General features: G+C 52.3%; 1 protein-coding gene across 2 annotated transcripts; it reads left to right on the top strand.

Annotated features, from left to right (window-relative positions):
* Positions 1 to 733: 733 nt before the first annotated feature.
* On the top strand, positions 734 to 12,342 carry Ccdc97 (coiled-coil domain containing 97). 2 transcript variants are annotated; one of them, XM_038340167.1, is made up of 5 exons: positions 734 to 885; positions 7,006 to 7,458; positions 8,216 to 8,485; positions 8,699 to 8,828; positions 10,346 to 12,342. In XM_038340167.1, exons 1-5 carry the CDS (start codon positions 822 to 824, stop codon positions 10,464 to 10,466), a joined length of 1,038 nt encoding a protein of 345 aa, XP_038196095.1. In that variant the 5' UTR covers positions 734 to 821; the 3' UTR covers positions 10,467 to 12,342. The 2 variants fall into 2 exon arrangements, with proteins under 2 accessions (XP_038196095.1, XP_038196096.1); XM_038340168.1 differs by lacking the exon at positions 8,699 to 8,828.
* The last annotated feature ends 4,718 nt before the right edge of the window (positions 12,343 to 17,060 follow it).

Genomic DNA, 17,060 nt, shown 5'->3' with positions numbered 1-17,060 from the left:
TAGTAAGCCATTCCAACATCTGGTACTACCCATGCCAGCCAAACTGCCCCCAAATACTTATTAACTCTTTTTCACCCCTTCAGCTCTTATCTGGGGTCTGTATCTCTACCTACAAGCCTCCCACCTACCCTGTGGTGGGCAGGTCCCTCCCCTTCCCACGGCCCTCACACCTGCAGGTTTCCTTGTTTAGAAACACAAAGGTCCTTTCCCTGGCTTCATCTCATGCCAGCCAGCCACAGGCTGAATGTGGTGACAGAAGGGAGTCAAGCCACGGAGGGGGGTGAGATGGCTCAGCGGTCAAAGATGCTTGCTGGGTAGCCAAATCCCAGCACTCAGGAGGCAGACTGGGTCTTCATAGAGAAACCCTGTCTCGAAAAATAAACAAAAAGCTTGCTGGCAATCTTGACTGAGTTCTGTCCCCGGAACCCACTCCCATAAATAGTCCTCTGATCACATATGTATGCATTATTTTTAAATTAAAAAGCCTAGTCGAGTCTCCAGGCCCTGGAGGATGCTCACGCAACAACCATTGTAAATATTAACTATGTGGGGGCCTGGAGTTACGGCAGCGATCAAATGACATACAGTACCCGATGGTTTTCAAATTTGCGAACGCTGAAGATTCATTCGGCCTAGCGCTCTTTTCATACCTGGTTGTTGGGGACGGGGCCACGCATGCGCAGAGAGGCGGGCCACCTTTGACCCGGAACTTTAGTGCCTGGGTGCAGTTTAAGCAGTCGGTCTGTGACGGCTTCCATAGCCGGAAATGGCTACGACTGCTTAAGGTCCATGCTGGCTTCCGGACCCCGCTGCGGCGGTTAATGAGTCGGAGACTTGGGATGGAGCCCGTGGCAGCCGGGGCGGTGACGGAGAAGTCCGATGTTGGTGAGGCACAGACCAGGCGCAGGCGTCGGGAGGGGGCTCTTGCGGTGTGACCTGGAAACGGTTCCGGTAGACTGTCTAGGAAGTGTAACCTCAGCCTCCCGGCATTTTCAGCACTTGGTCCACTTTGAGGTCAGATTATTGCCTTGTGGCAGGTGGACAGTTCCCTCCATTTTCTTAGAATCCCTTTCAGTGTCCCAAGCTAACCCATTTCTTCCCATGCCAAAGCCTCAAGCAAATATAAACTTCCTCACTGCAAATTCTTCCAGTCTCAGGCCAACCTTTCTCAAGATACCTCTTTCCTGTGCCAGCCTGAGCTTTTCTGTGCCCCAAGCTAGCTCTCCTCTTGTTCCATGCAAACTAACTTATGTAAGCCCCACAGCACCCACTGCATTCTAACTCCCTTGCCCCCAAAGTCTGCAGTCCCTTCTGCCTCCTCAAGTCTTTCCTCCCTCACGCCTGCAATGCCTTTTACTGCTCTGCTGAATTCCCACAAGTAGTGTGCGTGTCAGTCTTTTTCTATAGCAACTTGCCTTCCTCCTGTCTCAGCCTCCAAAGTGCTAGGGTTACAGCCAGGCGCTACCACACCTGTCTTTAAAGTGCTTTTTTGTCTTGCTCACTTTAAAAACTCATTGTTTCAAAGTAATCTGACATGGTGGTGCCAGGGGGGGTATAATCAAAGCCATTTGACAAGAAATGGGAGTTACTTAAACTGAACAGCAGGATTATGAATGTAGAGCAGGTGTCCTTGTATTCTTTATCTAGGTTTCAATCTTTGATGATCTCCAGGTATGATGGCACAAGCCTATAATCCCAGCACTTGTGAGACTGAGGCAGTTTGCCTTGAGTTTACAGCCAGCCTGAACTACATCGTTCCAGACCACAAAGTGAGACCCTGTACAGTGAGGCCCTGCCTCAGAAATATGTATATTAATATGTTCTATAGCTCTTAAACTTCTGATTGCTGGGGCCTAAGCCCTGGGCCTTATGAATACTAATTATACATGCTACCACTAAGCCATACCTTCAAACCTAAAAGAGGATCTGGGCCAAGATATGGTGAAACAGGCTTATAATCAGGAGCCTGAGGCAGGAGGATGGAAAGTTCAAAGCCAGGGACTGAGAATGTAGCTTGCCTAGAATGCCTGAAGCCCTGGGCTCAGTCCCCAGTACCACATAAACTGTGGTAGAACAGGCCTGAAGTCCTCCAAACATTTATTAAAAGAAAGAAAAAGTGCCCTTGGCCCTTATGATGCCTTCTGCAGTTGTTTTTTTGTTTGTTGCTTGCTTTTTTTTTTTTCTCTTTGCACTTTGGAGGCTCACCACCCAGCCCCAAAATAAATACATGGAGACTCATCTTACTTATGAATGCCTAGCCTTAGCTTGGCTTGTTTCTAGCCAGCTTTTCTTAACTTAATTATCCCAGTTACCTTTTCCCTCTGGGCTTTTACCTGTCTCTATTCTGTATGTCTTCCTTTACATCTTACTCCATTGCTATGTGTGTAGCTGTGACCGGCCCCCAGCATTCTCCTCCTCTCCTCCTTTTCTCACTCTTCCCTCTTCACTTCTCTTATTTATTCTCTCTGCAGGCAAGCCCTGCCCATCCTTTCTCCTGCCTTGCTATTGGCCATCCAGCTCTTTATTAGACAGACCATTGGGTGTTTTAGGCAGGCAAAGTAACACAGCTTCACAGAGTTAAATAAATGCAACATAAAAGAATGCAATATGGGGCTGGAGAGATGGCTTAGGTTAAGAGCACTGACTGCTCTTCTAGAGGTCCTGAGTTCAATTCCCAGCAACCACATGCTGGCTCACAGCCATCTGTAATGAGATCTGGTGCCCTCTTCTGGCATACAGGCATACATGCAGGCAGAACACTGTATACATAATAAATACATATTTCTTTTTCTTTTTTTGATTTTTCAAGACAGTGTTTCTCCATAGCTTTTGGAGCCTGTCCTGGAACTAGCACTTGTAGTCCAGGCTGGCCTCAAACTCACAGAGATCCGCCTGCCTCTGCCTCCCAAGTGCTGGGGTTAAAGGCGGGGAGCCACCACCCCCCAGCATAAATAAGAAAATCTTAAAAAAAAAAAAAAGAATGCAACACATCTTTGCATCGTTAAACAAATATTCCATAGCATGAATGAATGTAGCCCATCTTCAAATAATGTTCCACAACAGCCTCCCAAATACCTGACTTCTCCAGAGAGTCATACACACTGCTCATCATTTTCTTTACCCAGCTCCCACTATAGCCTATCCTTTACTCTGTACCTGTTCAATTAGGATCCCCAATGGCATGCACGTGCAGTTAAACATGGCTACTCCATCTAGTTGTTTGGGTTTTGTTATTTTGTTACATTTTCATTGCTATTCCTTTTTTTATAGCAACTTGCCTTTAGTTTGTTTATTTGAGATGGGGTTTTGCTTTGTAACCCAGGCTTACCTAGAACCCACTGTGTAGTCCAGCCTGGTCTCAAACTCGCAAATTGTTCTGTCTCAGCCTCCCTTGTGGGCTACAGGTGGGTGCCGCTCTGTCCAGTATCTGGACTGTTTACGGAGTCAGTGCCATTGACTCCTCCATTCTGGCAAGTTTGCTTTATGAGATAGCATGCTCTGGCTCCTCCCTGCTTCTCAGGCTGTTCCTTCTTAGCCCTTTGTGTTATTTCTCATGACTGCTGTACCGAATGACCCAAAAGTGGGTGTTTAAAGTAAACAAATGAAATCTAGACTTAGTATTACCAGACAGAAATAATCAGGCCCCAAGGCCTGGCTCCCTCACAGGCTCTAGGCTGTTCTCGTCTCTTCCAGTTAGAGATGGCACTGGCACTTGCTGGCTTGTGCCCATGGCACTCTGATCTCTGCCTCCACCGTCATAACACCTGTGTGTGTGTGTCTGATCTTCCTCTGTCTTTCTTCTTTTTATTATTATTTTATGTGTATGGGGTTTGGCCTATATACATGTCTGTGCATGGTACCCACAGAGGCCAAGAGGGTGTCAGATCCCCTGGAACTGGAGTTACACATGATTATGAGCTGCTTTGTAGATGCTGGGAATCAAACCTGGGTCCCCTGGAAGAGCAGCCAATGCCCTTAACCACTGAGCCATCTTTCCAGACCTCCCTCAGTCTCTTATTGCATTTAGGACATTTAACTCAGAATAATCTCTCAGGTTTTCTATTTGTTTGTTTTTGCTTTCTGTGGGTTTTTGTTTTGTTTTTGTTTTGTTTTCTGAAACAGGGTTTCTCTGTGTAGCTTTGGAGTCTGTCCTGGAACTAGCTCTTGTAGATCAGGCTGGCCTCGAACTCACAGAGATCCACCTGCCTCTGCCTCCCGAGTGCTGGGATTAAAGGTGTGTGCCACCACTGCCCAACTAATCTCTCAGTTTTGAAGAGCCTTAATATAATTATGTTTCTGTATGTTTCTGGAGAACCCCCCCCCACACACACATACTGTTAAAAGTTTTAGCAGTTAAGATGTGTCTGTCTTTGGAAGACCTAGTTTTTAGCTTTTACAGGCATGCCCTCTGCCCATATGTCCAGTGTCATCTGCTTTGTGGTTTGTCTGCACACACTCCCCTCACCCCATGTGTCGCTTCCCTCTGCCTGGCTCTGTATATGTGTACAGCCGTGTCTCCAGCACTGTACCTCTCTGGGGGATCCAGCATTTTCTTAGATACAGCCTCTCAAATGTCTCCCATACCCATGGCTGCTTCCCTAACCCAATCTGCTTCCTGCCTCTGTCCCCTGGGGGTAGTTTGTCTGTCCCCTAGTCTAGAGCCTTGGACCTACCCCTAACCCTCCCAGCCCTCCAGTCCCATGGCTTGTCCATTTAAGCATCTGACCCTCCTTCAGCTGCACGGCCCCAGCCTCTCTCACTTCAATGGCCCCGCATCCCAGCCAGTTATCTAAAAATGGCACGTGGTTCTCCCATCATTGCTCTTCTAGTACTTGCTGAAGTTCCTTCCTGCTCCACCGGCTTTGCCCGGCCTGTCTTTCCTGTTCTTTACCTAGATCATCTTTGATCAGGACCTCCCATATCAGACTGGCTGCCCACCCCCAAGAGCGGAGGGGCTATAAGGGCCCTCCCTAGGATATGCCATACTGGCTTTACTTGAGAACAAACGGTTAGGGGATGTGGGAGTACCTAAGGGGAAGTGAACAAGGATGTAGGTTAGGGATGTGGGAGTACCTAAGGGGAAGTGAACAAGGATGTAGGTTAGGGATGTGGGAGTACCTAAGGGGAAGTGAACAAGGATGTAGGTTAGGGATGTGGGGGTACCTAAGGGGAAGTGAACAAGGATGTAGGTTAGGGATGTGGGAGTACCTAAGGGGAAGTGAACAAGGATGTAGGTTAGGGATGTGGGGGTACCTAAGGGGAAGTGAACAAGGATGTAGGTTAGAGATGTGGGGGTACCTAAGGGGAAGTGAACAAGGATGTAGGTTAGGGATGTGGGAGTACCTAAGGGGAAGTGAACAAGGATGTAGGTTAGGGATGTGGGAGTACCTAAGGGGAAGTGAACAAGGATGTAGGTTAGGGATGTGGGGTACCTAAGGGGAAGGGAGGCCACTGTCCTTGTCACTGTGAAGAGACACTGGTGGTTTGAAAGAAAATGGCCCCAAAGGAAGTGGCACTATTAGGATTGTGGCCTTGTTGGAGGAAGTGTATCACTGTGAGGCAGGCTGTGAGGTCTTTTCCTCAAGCTTCGCTTAGTGTAACAGTCAGTCGACTTCCTGTTGCCTGTAAGATACAGCACTCTTGGCTCCAGCATCACATCTGCCTGCACGCTGCCCTGCTCCCCACCATGATGATAATGGACTGAACCTCTGAAACTGTAAGTGAGCCACCTCAATTAAATATTTTCTTTATAGGAGTTGCTGTGGTCATGGTGTCTGTTCACAGCAATAAAAAACAAAACAGACACCATGACTACAGCAACTCTTATAAAGGAAAGCATTTAATTGGGCCTCACAGTTTCAGAGATTTAGTCCATTATCATCAGACAGTGAGCATGGCGGGATGCCGCAGGTGCTGGCGCAGTAGCTCAGGGCCACATCCTCATCCGTAGACTGAGAAACTCTGGGCTTGGCACTGGCTTTTGGAACCTCAAAGCCTGCCCCAGTAACACACTTCCTCCAACAAGACCACACCTCCTGTTTCTTCAAGTCCTTACAATAGTGCCCCTCCCTAATGACCCAGCATTCAAAAGTAGGAGCTGTGGGGGCCGTTCTTATTCAAACCACCAGTCACTGAACAAGTCAGTGACTGTATCCTACTGTGATGGCCCAGGAAACCGGGAGCTCGGTAGGTTAGGCCTCAGGGCCTGTGCTGCTGCTTCCTACTGAAGTTTTTATCCCAAAAAGTACAGAGGTCAGTCTCTCAGCACTTCAGGTTTTTACTCAGATAAAAAAACCAAAAAAACAAACAAAAAAAAAAACTTGCTTATTTTTATCTTGTATGTGTTGGTTGTTTTGTCCACATTCATGTCTGCGCACCACAAGCATATATTGCCAAGGAGGCCAGGAGAAGATGCCGCATCCTCTAGCACTGGAGTTACAGACAGTTGTGAGCCACTATGTGGGTGGTGGGAACTGAGTCTGGTTGTCTGGAAGAGCAGCCAGTGCTCTTTAACAGCTGAGCCATCTCTCCTTCCTGGCAAGCTTTGTTACCCTCCATTTAATGCTGAGCCGCCCCCACATTCCTTCTGTCTTCTTGGGGTTCTCTCTTGCATGCTTTCTCGTCACCATCAGTGATATTTTGGATTTTTATTGTTGGTTTGTTTTCATTTTTGAGAGGCAGTCTCACTGTAGAGTCCTGGCTGGCCTTGAACTCAGAGCTCCACTTCCCTCTGAGATTAAAGGTGCTGGGATTAAAGGCGTGTGCCAGGCTTGTCTGTTTTGGCTTTTCTACATACTCCCTGTTTTTGTTAATTAATGGGGGTATTGACTGTGTCGCATCACAATGGGACCTCTTACCGTGCTCTGTCCTGGGCCTAACACATTCCCCAGGATGCCAGGGGCGCTCGATGAGTGCGAACTGTGTGTGCCAACACCAACCACTTCCTACCTAATCCCTTCCCGATGCCCTCTGAGCCTTTAACTAAAGACTCCCCTTGACTTGCAGAGTGTGTGGAGCCCAGATGTGTGCACTGGGGGGAGCTGAGCCAGGCTCCTGTTCCATCTGCACCCCAGAACGAGGAGGCAAAAGAGAGTATATCAGGGGTCCCCGATGGTGACATCTCCCAGGCTGAGAGTCCGGCTGTGAGTGCCATGCTGCGTGCCATCGCCGCCAGCCACCTTCCTGTGTGCAGCCAACAGCAGGGTGAGCCTGACCTGACAGAGCATGAGAAGGTGGCCATTCTGAGCCAGCTCTATCACGAGAAGCCACTGGTGTTCCTGGAGCGCTTCCGCACCGGCCTCCGGGAAGAGCACCTGGCCTGCTTTGGCCACCTGCGTGGGGACCACCGTGCTGACTTCTACTGTGCCGAGGTGGCCCGGCAAGGCACTGCCCGACCCCGAACCCTGCGCACCCGCCTGCGTAACCGACGTTATGCTGCCCTGCGAAAGCTCATCCAAGGTGTTGGGGGATGGTGGATGGGGGGGGACAGAGGTGGGGAGGAAAGGGAGACTGAGGCTGAGTGAGCGAGACAAGGCCCAAGTGTAGGAACCCCGAGAAATCCATGGAGTTAAGTTTTGAGACAAAGAGAACAGAGACACAGACCCACAGTGAAGTAAGGGAGAGAAAGGTGAGCAGATAGGGCCAGAATTCAGTAGATGACAGGGTCACATTTGTTTTAAGTCTCACTCACCCAAGCTGTCTTTGAACCCAATTTCCTCCTGCCTCAGCCTTTCAAATGTTGGCAGAAGTGGCATCTTAGATGGCTGTGACTGAGGACACCATACAGAGCACTGTGATAATCAGGTGTCCCTCGGGACTGGGAGTTCCCATTGTCACACTGTGCACAAAAAGCACTGTTGGAAACCAAGGAGGGATATATGTATGGCCTTGGGTATACAAGGCCACCCTGAACAAAACACAGGTGAAAAGCATGAAGGGAGAAAAGCCTGGTGTAGTGGTTTATGCCCCAACACTCAGGAGGCAGAGGCAGGAGGATCTCTGAGTTTGGTGCCAGCCTGGTCTAGAGTGGCTCAGGCCTGGGTACATAAACATGCTCAACCCAGGCTGTATATTCAGTGCCCCACTGGACCTCAGGCACCTGCGGGTGACTTTATCGTGTACCTCAATCACATACAAATGTAAACATCTCATAGGCATTCACACACATACACGCCTGGACGTGGATGCTCACCCTAACCCTGCCTCCTGTGCACAGGAGGCGAGTACTTCAGCGATGAGCAGATGCGGTTCCGGGCCCCGCTGCTGTATGAGCAGTACATAGGACAGTATCTCACACACGAAGAGCTCAGTGCCCGCACGCCGGCCCCCCAGGTCCCCAGGCCCGGCTCCCCCAGCATGCCTGCCTACCCGCTCTCCGACCTGCTCTTCCAGTCCTACCAGGAACGAGAGCTGCAGCAGAAGCTGCTCCGGCAGCAAGAAGAGGAGGATGCCTGCTTTGAGGAGGAAGAAGACAGTGATGAGGAAGGTGAGGGCCGACAGCAGGGCACCCTGCCCCAGGCCTGTTCTGATCTGTGAGAACAGACACGATGTCTGGCCTCGCCCTCTGCCCTGCCATCTCCTCCTGACCACTGCATCCCCATTTTATCCACTGTACACCCCAGGAGGGCAGGCATGGGGCTGGACATAGGATGGTAGCTTGTCAGACGCCTTCAGGCCACTGTCTTGGGTATCTCTACAGACCAGAGGTCAGACAAGGACTCGGAGTCCTGGGTGCCCGACTCAGAGGAGAGGCTGATCCTGAGGGAGGAGTTCACCAGCCGCATGCACCAGCGATTCCTGGATGGCAAAGATGGGGGCTTTGACTACAGGTGCCTCCCATTCCCAGCCCAGTACCCATGGCCCAGGGCCACAAGCAGGTCCCTGTCTATCCTCACAGGCCCTCCGTTAGTGGGACTAGAGGGCTCTGGAGTAGATCCCCCCCCGTGAGTCCTAGTGATGTCAGTCACTCAGAGGTGTCAGATAAATGAGTTGATGTCTGGGGTCTTGGGCTAGCCCTCTCTCTCTCTCTCTCTCTCTCTCTCTCTCTCTCTCTCTCTCTCGCTCTCTCTCTCTCTCTCTCTCTCAGCCCTAGCCCCTTCATCCATGGGTAGAAAGGTACACCGACATCTCTCTCTCAGAGCCCTAGCCCCTTCATCCATGGGTAGAGAGGTACACCGACACTTAGCTCAGTGTTGACAAAGCACTGAGGCGAGACCAGTAGTGCACACCCATCCCATCCCAGCAGGTGGGAGGGAGGCAGAGGGTCTCTGAGCTCCAGCCAGGGCGATGTGATGAGACTTTGTCTCAAGAAGAAAGAAAAGAAAGATAAATGATAAATGACTGTCATCTGAGCCAGTCTCTCCCTTATGATCCCATCCATGGGCCTGGCAGCTCAGGATCCTGCCTATTCACATCCAGCCCAAGTGACATGTGACCTGTGTCCATGAACAGCATCAGTGGAACAGGGAGGCCATGCTGGGATCCCACAGATCTAGAACCAGTGGATTCATCCATTGCTAAGCAGGGCTACCAAGACTATGCAAAATGTTGGGCTATGGCACCTGTGAGCCAGCCCTGGTAACACTAGGTAACCCCAGGATGTCAGGAGTGGGGACCTAACCCTGTGCTTTCAGGAGGGCTGCTGTAGGGCAGCAGAGACCCAGATGTGTCCCACAATCAGTCTATGCCTCTGTATGCCTTCTGTGTCCAGAATCCAGAGGTAAAGCGAGGGGTAAGTGCAGCCAAGGATTCCCTGCCTGAAAGAGGCCCCTTCTATTGGCGGGAGACTGCCTAACTTCATTAGTGGTGGAGCTCGAAGGGGAGGGGGCAGTGTGTTGTCAGAGCCTTAGTGGGTGGCATCTGAGCAGATCTGCCAAGAGTGAAGGCAAGGGACACAAAGGACACCGGTGCCAGGGTAGACCTGAGATTGCTAAGGGTACATCTTGGATGAGTGATGCCTCGGTGACTCAGATCCACATGGGGTGCTATGGGGAGTGCCACATTGCCCCTGCAGACCCTGGTGTTCTCACATCTTCCAGTCTGCAGAGTAGCCAGAGTTTTGGATTTTGGTTATATACAGTGTTCTGCCTGCATGTATGCCTGCATGCCAGATCTTATTACAGATGGTTGTGAGCCACCATGTGGTTGCTGGGAATTAACTCAGGACCTCTGGAAGAGCGGGCAGGGCTCTTAACCCCTGAGTAATCTTTCCAACCCTCAAAGCCAGTGTTTTTATGTAGACTGATTGGGAAACATCTCTTTTGGATTCCAAAAGGCCCAGCATCCCCAGGGGGGTCAGCTCCCCTGACCTGGGCCCCATGACCATTGACAGCTTCCTTTTCTGCAGCACGGTGGATGACAACCCTGACTTTGACAACCTGGACATCGTGGCACGCGACGAGGAGGAGCGATACTTTGATGAAGAGGAACCCGAGGATGTGCCCAGCCCAGAGCTAGATGGGGACTGATGGCTCCTACCCTTCCAGCCAGTGACACACCTCGCCCATCCCCCTACAGGCAGCTGATTACAGGCTGGCTTAGTGACTCAGGGGCCATCAGGGCAGGCCCCCAGGCCTGGCACACCTCAGACAATGCCTCCACTTCTGTTTATGGGGTTCCCATTTTTCTCCTTGGAAGTCATTGCCCCTCTCTCCTTGGCCCTACCTCTCTGTCCTTTCTCTTTGAGATGGGGTCATACTGTGTAGCTAGCTAGCCTGTTAATTGCTTTGTAGCCCTGGCTGGCCTAAAACTCCATCCTCCTGCCTCCGCCTCCCACACATTGTGCATGCACTGGCCTACCAGTCTTGTTCTTATCCCCTCTCCCCTCCTTTAGCTTCTTAGGTCTCCAACATCTGTGCATCCACCCTTCTGCCTTTCTCTGTGTTATGGGTGCTGTGCCCACACAGAGCCCTGAACAATTGTGGCAGCTGTCACATGGATTCTAGTGTTTAGATCAGGCTGTGCCCAGATCTGGGCTTTTCCATTTCTCTGTGCCCGTGTTCTACACTGGTCCCCTCTGTCCTGTACCTCAGTCTTCAGGCCTTCTTGTCCCTTCTGTGTCTCCAGGCCTCTGCCTTGCTGTCTGTCCCTCTGTCTCAGCCTTTATGGCTCTGCTCCTCTATGTCCCCACCCCCAGGCAGCTATGGGCAGCAGAATCCTGGGTACCCAGTGAGACTGGATGGGGGTCAGGGGAACCCACCAGAGGACACCAGGCTCTGCTGCTCCCTTTGGACCTTGGCTGGGAACCACAGGGCCAGCTTGAGTGTAGGAGGCACTTGAAGAAGGGGACCGTCCCCTACCAGCCCTCTACCAGCCCCCCTTCCCAGCCACAATTTTCCTTTTCTTCACTTCTTCCACCTCCCTCCCCCTCTCCTGTTTACACTCTCTAAGTACGCATAGGCTGTTATCATGTGTCTTGAGTCATCTCTCTCTCTCTCTCTCTCTCTCTCTCTCTCTCTCTCTCTCTCTCTCTCTCTCTCTCTCACACACACACACACACACACACACACACACACACACAGCCTGCCCTAGTGTCCCTGCCCCCAGCGGGCCACAGGGCCCGCCCCACAGAGCCCCCTGCTGCCTCGGACTAATGAGAGCCAGATGGCTGCCTGTGACTCAGCCACGGCCTGTGGGAACCCAGACGTCCTACCTTCCCATGCCCCGCACCCGGCTCCTGCTGCCCCAGCAGATAGAAGGGACCTGCTACTGTCCCTTCTGAGGATGGGGGCTAACGTGTCTGAGCCTGAAGAGGCAAGCTACTCTGAGAGAGTTGTGGCGTTCTATTTGGCTATACCTGCAGGACCCTCAAAACTGCTTTGTCAAGCTAAAGTCCTGACCCCTGGGTCAACTAAACTCACCCAGAGAGCTACTGGGGACAGATGGTGTTGGCATGAAAGCTTGAAATATGGAAACGACCTCAGCAGTTCCACCTGGGCCAGTGGTTCCTGCCTGAGGCAGTGGTGACACCTCTTAACAGCCTGAACCAGACTGTCAACTGCCACTTGTCACAAACGACAAAACAGCCCAGAAAGGCTGTTGAGATCACCCAGCCTCCCAGGCAGAGCCAAGACTAGAACACACTCCTACAGCCACTCCTGCCAGCATGTGACTGTGGGGGCCGGACAGCAGAGGGGACAGAGGACAAACTGGGAGCCCGTGAAGATGGAAGAGCCGTGGCGAGGAGTGTACGATGTGCTGTTACAGCCCCTGCCTTGTCCCCCCCAGAGGACTGCTGGGAGCCCCCAGCAGGAGCCAAGCGTGCTCTATGGGGAGCTGGGTTAGCTTAAGTCTTTTCCAGTTGACCAGTGTTCTGATTATTAAATTGATTGAAGACAGAAAGGCTGCCATCCATCAGTTTGTTATGTAACTTTAAAGAGAGCTGAGCCACACAGCCATTGAGTCAGGATCTGGGCTTAGTCAGATGGTTGAGTCTGCAAATGAGAGAGGTGGAGCCGGCCACAAGGACAGGGATTAGATGAGGAGACAGGAAGAAAGGTGGAGACAGAGGAGGGGGCAGACAGCAAAGGCACACCCTGCTTGAGCAGCGCCCCCCCCACCCCGTGGTGGCTGGCGCCTCAGCCTCTGATCTGGTTCCTGGGGATGGGGTGGGCCGAGAGGCTGAGTCAGGGAGGGGAGAGCCCCTCTGTGGGTATCCGGCCCCCACCTCCATGTCTCCTGCCTGTCCTGCCCTGGCCTGGGCTCAGATGGCTGTTGCCCTGTACCCTTGTCTACCGACACCTCTCTGCCTCGTGCTCCCCAACCTTAGCTCTTTTCTGGAAAGGTCCCTGTCTGACCCACACTGTCCCCATTTCCTTCCTCTCCCATCTGTGCCCCCATTTCTCCCATCCTCTCCTGTTTCTCCTGGGCTTCTGCCCTTGGTCCCTCAAACACACTTCTCTATCCCTTGTTCACCAGGCTCTTAGCTCTTTCACTGTGTCTGTAGCCTGCCCTCTTCTCCCCCGTCCGGCCTTCACCCTCACTTTTTCCTGTCCCTCTCCCTGCTGTCTCCTGGTCCATACCCTCACCCCATCTGTCTCCCAGACCCTGGGAAATCCAGGTCAGAGCTCCACTGGTGGCCCCTAGGAACCTAAAACAAGGGGTCACCACCTTGTCCCCACCCACGAGTGGCCAGCAAGGCTGCCTGCTTGTCTGAGCAGAAGGAAATGTCTGTGCTGTAGCCGGATCACCCCGCCCCCCCCCTTCAGGACCTGTTGGGGCCGCCCCCAGGGCTCTGGCCGAGTAAACAGCAGCGGGCAGCCTGGGGATATTTATATCGAGGCTGGGCGTAAGGCCAGTGCCCACCACAGCCCCTGCCCTGCCCTGCCCGCTGCCACAGCCAGCCCCGAGCCAGCGTGGCACCCGCCAGCAAGGGGACACCGCAGACAGGCTCCACTCAGCACAAAGACCAACCAGCACTGGTCACACAACAGCCAATGGCCTCACAAGATAGGAAGTTCCCTCCTTTGAAAACACCAGCACACAGTTTAGCCCACACACACACCCACCAATCCTAGTGTTGACACCTCCGAAATCTCTCAAAAGTGACCCATACAGCTCACATACTGAAGTCACCAGCCCGATGCTGACCCCGCCTGCACACTGACACCCACCCTTACTGATGCCAGTCTAAAACAGACATGCAGGCCTCAGAGCCCACTACGACCGCTCACACAGACACCAAGGGCCACAGTGTGTCGGAGACGCACCGCAAGTACAAACTGAAATATGTGTTGGACTATGAACAAAACACTCTAATCGCAAAATGCTGCCCTCTGGGCTGGGGGTGTGACTTGGTACAGTGTTTGCCTGGGGATTCATCCTCAAAGCTGCATGAAACCCGCACTGCCAGCCTTCTATAGAGAAAAGTGGGACAACTAGGAGTTCAAGTTCAAAGCCAGCCCAGGCTACACATGACCCCAAGGCTGCAGAGATTTCCCAGCACACCTCAAGCCTGAACTTCTGCACTTGCCGTGGGCCAGAGAGATGGCTCACAGTTCTTGTAGAGGACCTGGGTTCTGTCCTCAGTACCCATGTCGGGTAAAGCTCACTATTAACCTGTCAGAGGACTCTGACGCCTCGGACTGCCACCAGAAGCAGCTCTCACATATACTTATGCCCCCCCCCCATATATATAACTAACACACACACAGTTGTAACCCCCAAATCACCCTCTCACAAGGCACACACACACTGGTGACTAGCATACATGTACATCATCAGAAACAGCGCATGTAACAAAACACACAACACCTTTCCAAAAAATCCTCACAGACCCACAAACATGCAGAAAACACCCCGATTCCAAGTAGAACTGACACTAACTGTAAAAATTTACACCCAGAGAACTGTGAAGCTGCTTGGGGCGGGGGAATCAAACTCGAAACTCATTCCAGATAGGCAACCCACTGGTATGCCCTCTCACCTGCAAATAGTGCCAGCGGAGAACCCACAGAAAGTACCCCAGCTTGTCCAGAAGCGGACACTCAGCAGAAATGTGGCCCTAGCCACAAATGCCGAGCAGAACACATGCTGGGAATACACACCCCAAATTGACAATGCCATGCTGTCCAAAAGCTCTCGGGAGAAAGACAGAGACAGATAGACAGACAGAGAAAGGGGGGAGGGAAGGGGGCGTGTGTGTTCACACTCAGAAGAATTATAAGGACACACCAGAAACAAACACATTGGTACAGCTTATGCCTGGGGACTAGGCTTCAAGGGGAATCTGTTCCTGTCTCCCTTCCCCTCCCCCGTTCATCCAGACCCAGCAGGTCTAGGAGGGAGCAGGAAGGCCTGTGCAGGCCTCCTTGGCTGCTTCCTGCTCTAGAAGCTGGACAGGAAACTGGGGATCCAGCCGGAACCCAGGCTCCCTCCACAGCTTCCCCCAAGTCCCAGCTGCCTAAGGGGCGGGACTACCCGGCGACCCTGTGCCCTGTCCTGCTTGAGGGAGATGTTCTGGGTGGTCCCAGCTATGCTGGGTCAGGCAAACCGCTGAGCCCAAGTGCCAGGGCATCAGGGCAGTGCAAGGGCCAGCAAAGGTGCTGAGTCTGCAAATTACCCTCCCCCATGACTGCCAGCAGCCAGGCCTGCCTAGGAGCAACAGGCAGTTGGGCAGGACATGGGGCACAGCCAGCAGGCAGGCTCCAGGGTGAAGGGCTGGTGTAATGGCTTGGGAAGCCTGGGGGTGTGTCTGGGTGCGTGGGAGCTGCTACGTCTGGGATCCTGGGTGTGACTGTGTCTGAGTCTGTGAGGCCACTTGGGACTCCCCAGGCAAGTGGGTGTGTGTGAAGGGTGCCAGACAGTAGCTGTGACCTGTTGGTAGTCTGGTCGGAGTTGTGACGTGTATAAAAACCTCAGTGTGTGTGGTATGAGTGGGTTTGTGATGGGTCACGCAATGACCATGACCCCGTGGAGGATGTTTGTGTAACTGCTGGGGGTGGGAGGGTTGTTTCCCAAAAGGGCTCTGACGCTGTGGTTGTGTGTCTGGTGCATGTGACACTGTGAATCTGTCTGGCATGTGGTGGAACCATGGCCCTGTGATGGCCTTTTCTATCAAACTCTCTCCTTACGCCATGTCCCTGTGAGGCTCTGGGGCTGGGCTGTTTATAGTCTGTGTATGTGTGGTCTATGACTACGGCCAGGTGTCAGAATCCGCGTGTCACCAGTCCTGAGAGGTGAATGTTTGGTGTGGTTGTGGGACACCGTTCCTATTTTGGCTTCTGCTGGAGGTGGTGGGAGTGTTTAGCGGTTGAGGGGCTCCAGTGCCAACAATGTGTGTCCTTGCTTATGTCTCTCCCTCCTGGGGTCAGGCCTCAGTGGTGTGAACTAGTGGCGATGGTAAATGTCCTTGCAGAGTGAGCTCGTCCTGCTGTCCTGCCACCAAACCAAGTCCAACCTGATCCTTGGGGCTCTCGTACCCGGAAGGTCTAGGGCCGACTTACCCAGTCTCAGGACTGTCAGCTTCAGAGCAAAGGCTCTGCCCTCCATCCACCTCCCTCCTGGACATTCCCTGAGTGAAAAGCAAGCCCAGGAGTCCTGGGGGCGTGAGAAAGGCAGAGGGGAGGGGCAGTGAAAGAAGGAAAGTGGAGGGGAAAGGGAAGCAGGAAGAGCTCACAAGCTCACCGCAGCAGACAGGAAGGGACTAAAGGCACAGGGCGCAGGCCACAGCTATTTCTTGCCTAGATAATTTTCCCAAGGTTATGCTCACACCACATGCCTCCCCCTCAGTTTACTCTCAATGACGTACCAGAAACTGAGCCCCTGAATTCAGTATCTTAGATCATCTGGTAATGCTCACGCTTCCATGTCCCCCAAGTTCTTTTGGGGTCCTTTATTCTTGATATGATCAAGAAAGCAGTCTCAGGTACATGTGTAGACCATGGGTTCAAATCCCAGCTCTGCCACTCACTAGCTCTATGGTTTTAAAAAAATAAGGACTCCTGCAGGTTGGGACTTCGATCTGTAAAAAGCAAACAGTCCCCACCAAAAAAGACAAGCTTTTGGAGAGAATGGGAAATACTGAGTCAAGATTCTCCGTATGATCTCACTCTGGTTGGCTTTGAACTTGCAGTGATCCTCCTGCCTCTGCCTCCTGCCAAAACTACAGGCATGTATCACCACACCCATCTGAGGAACCAGGTGGTATTTTTGGCCCTGTGTACACTGGGCTAAGCTGCAGAGGCGGCAGCATGGCTGCAGACAGTATGTGGAGGAAGGAGCGAGTGTGGCTGTGGGCCAGCAGAACTTATTTACACAAACAGGCTGTAGGCTGAGGTGGGCTTTGGGCCAAAGTCTGCCAATCCCTGCTCCCTTAGGCCATGGGAAGCCTGCTGTGAACCAGGGAGGACAGCCACACACCTGAGGTGTAGGAGAGCTGTCACCCGCTGGCTCGCGTCTGACTCAGCACCTAACACCTTTCCCTTGTTCTCTTCTGGTCACAATGGTCTCTTTCCTCACTTGGTGGCACACCCCAAAGTGGTTGTCACTTCTGGTCTTCCAAGAATGCACCCCCATGTCTCCCCTAAATTCCTTCAAGTCTCAAATACCACTTCCTCCTGGGA

This window comes from Arvicola amphibius, chromosome 8 (genome assembly GCF_903992535.2).
Source record: "Arvicola amphibius chromosome 8, mArvAmp1.2, whole genome shotgun sequence".
NCBI classification, from domain to species: Eukaryota; Metazoa; Chordata; class Mammalia; order Rodentia; family Cricetidae; genus Arvicola; species Arvicola amphibius.
This window is presented reverse-complemented; position numbering and strand designations above follow the sequence as displayed.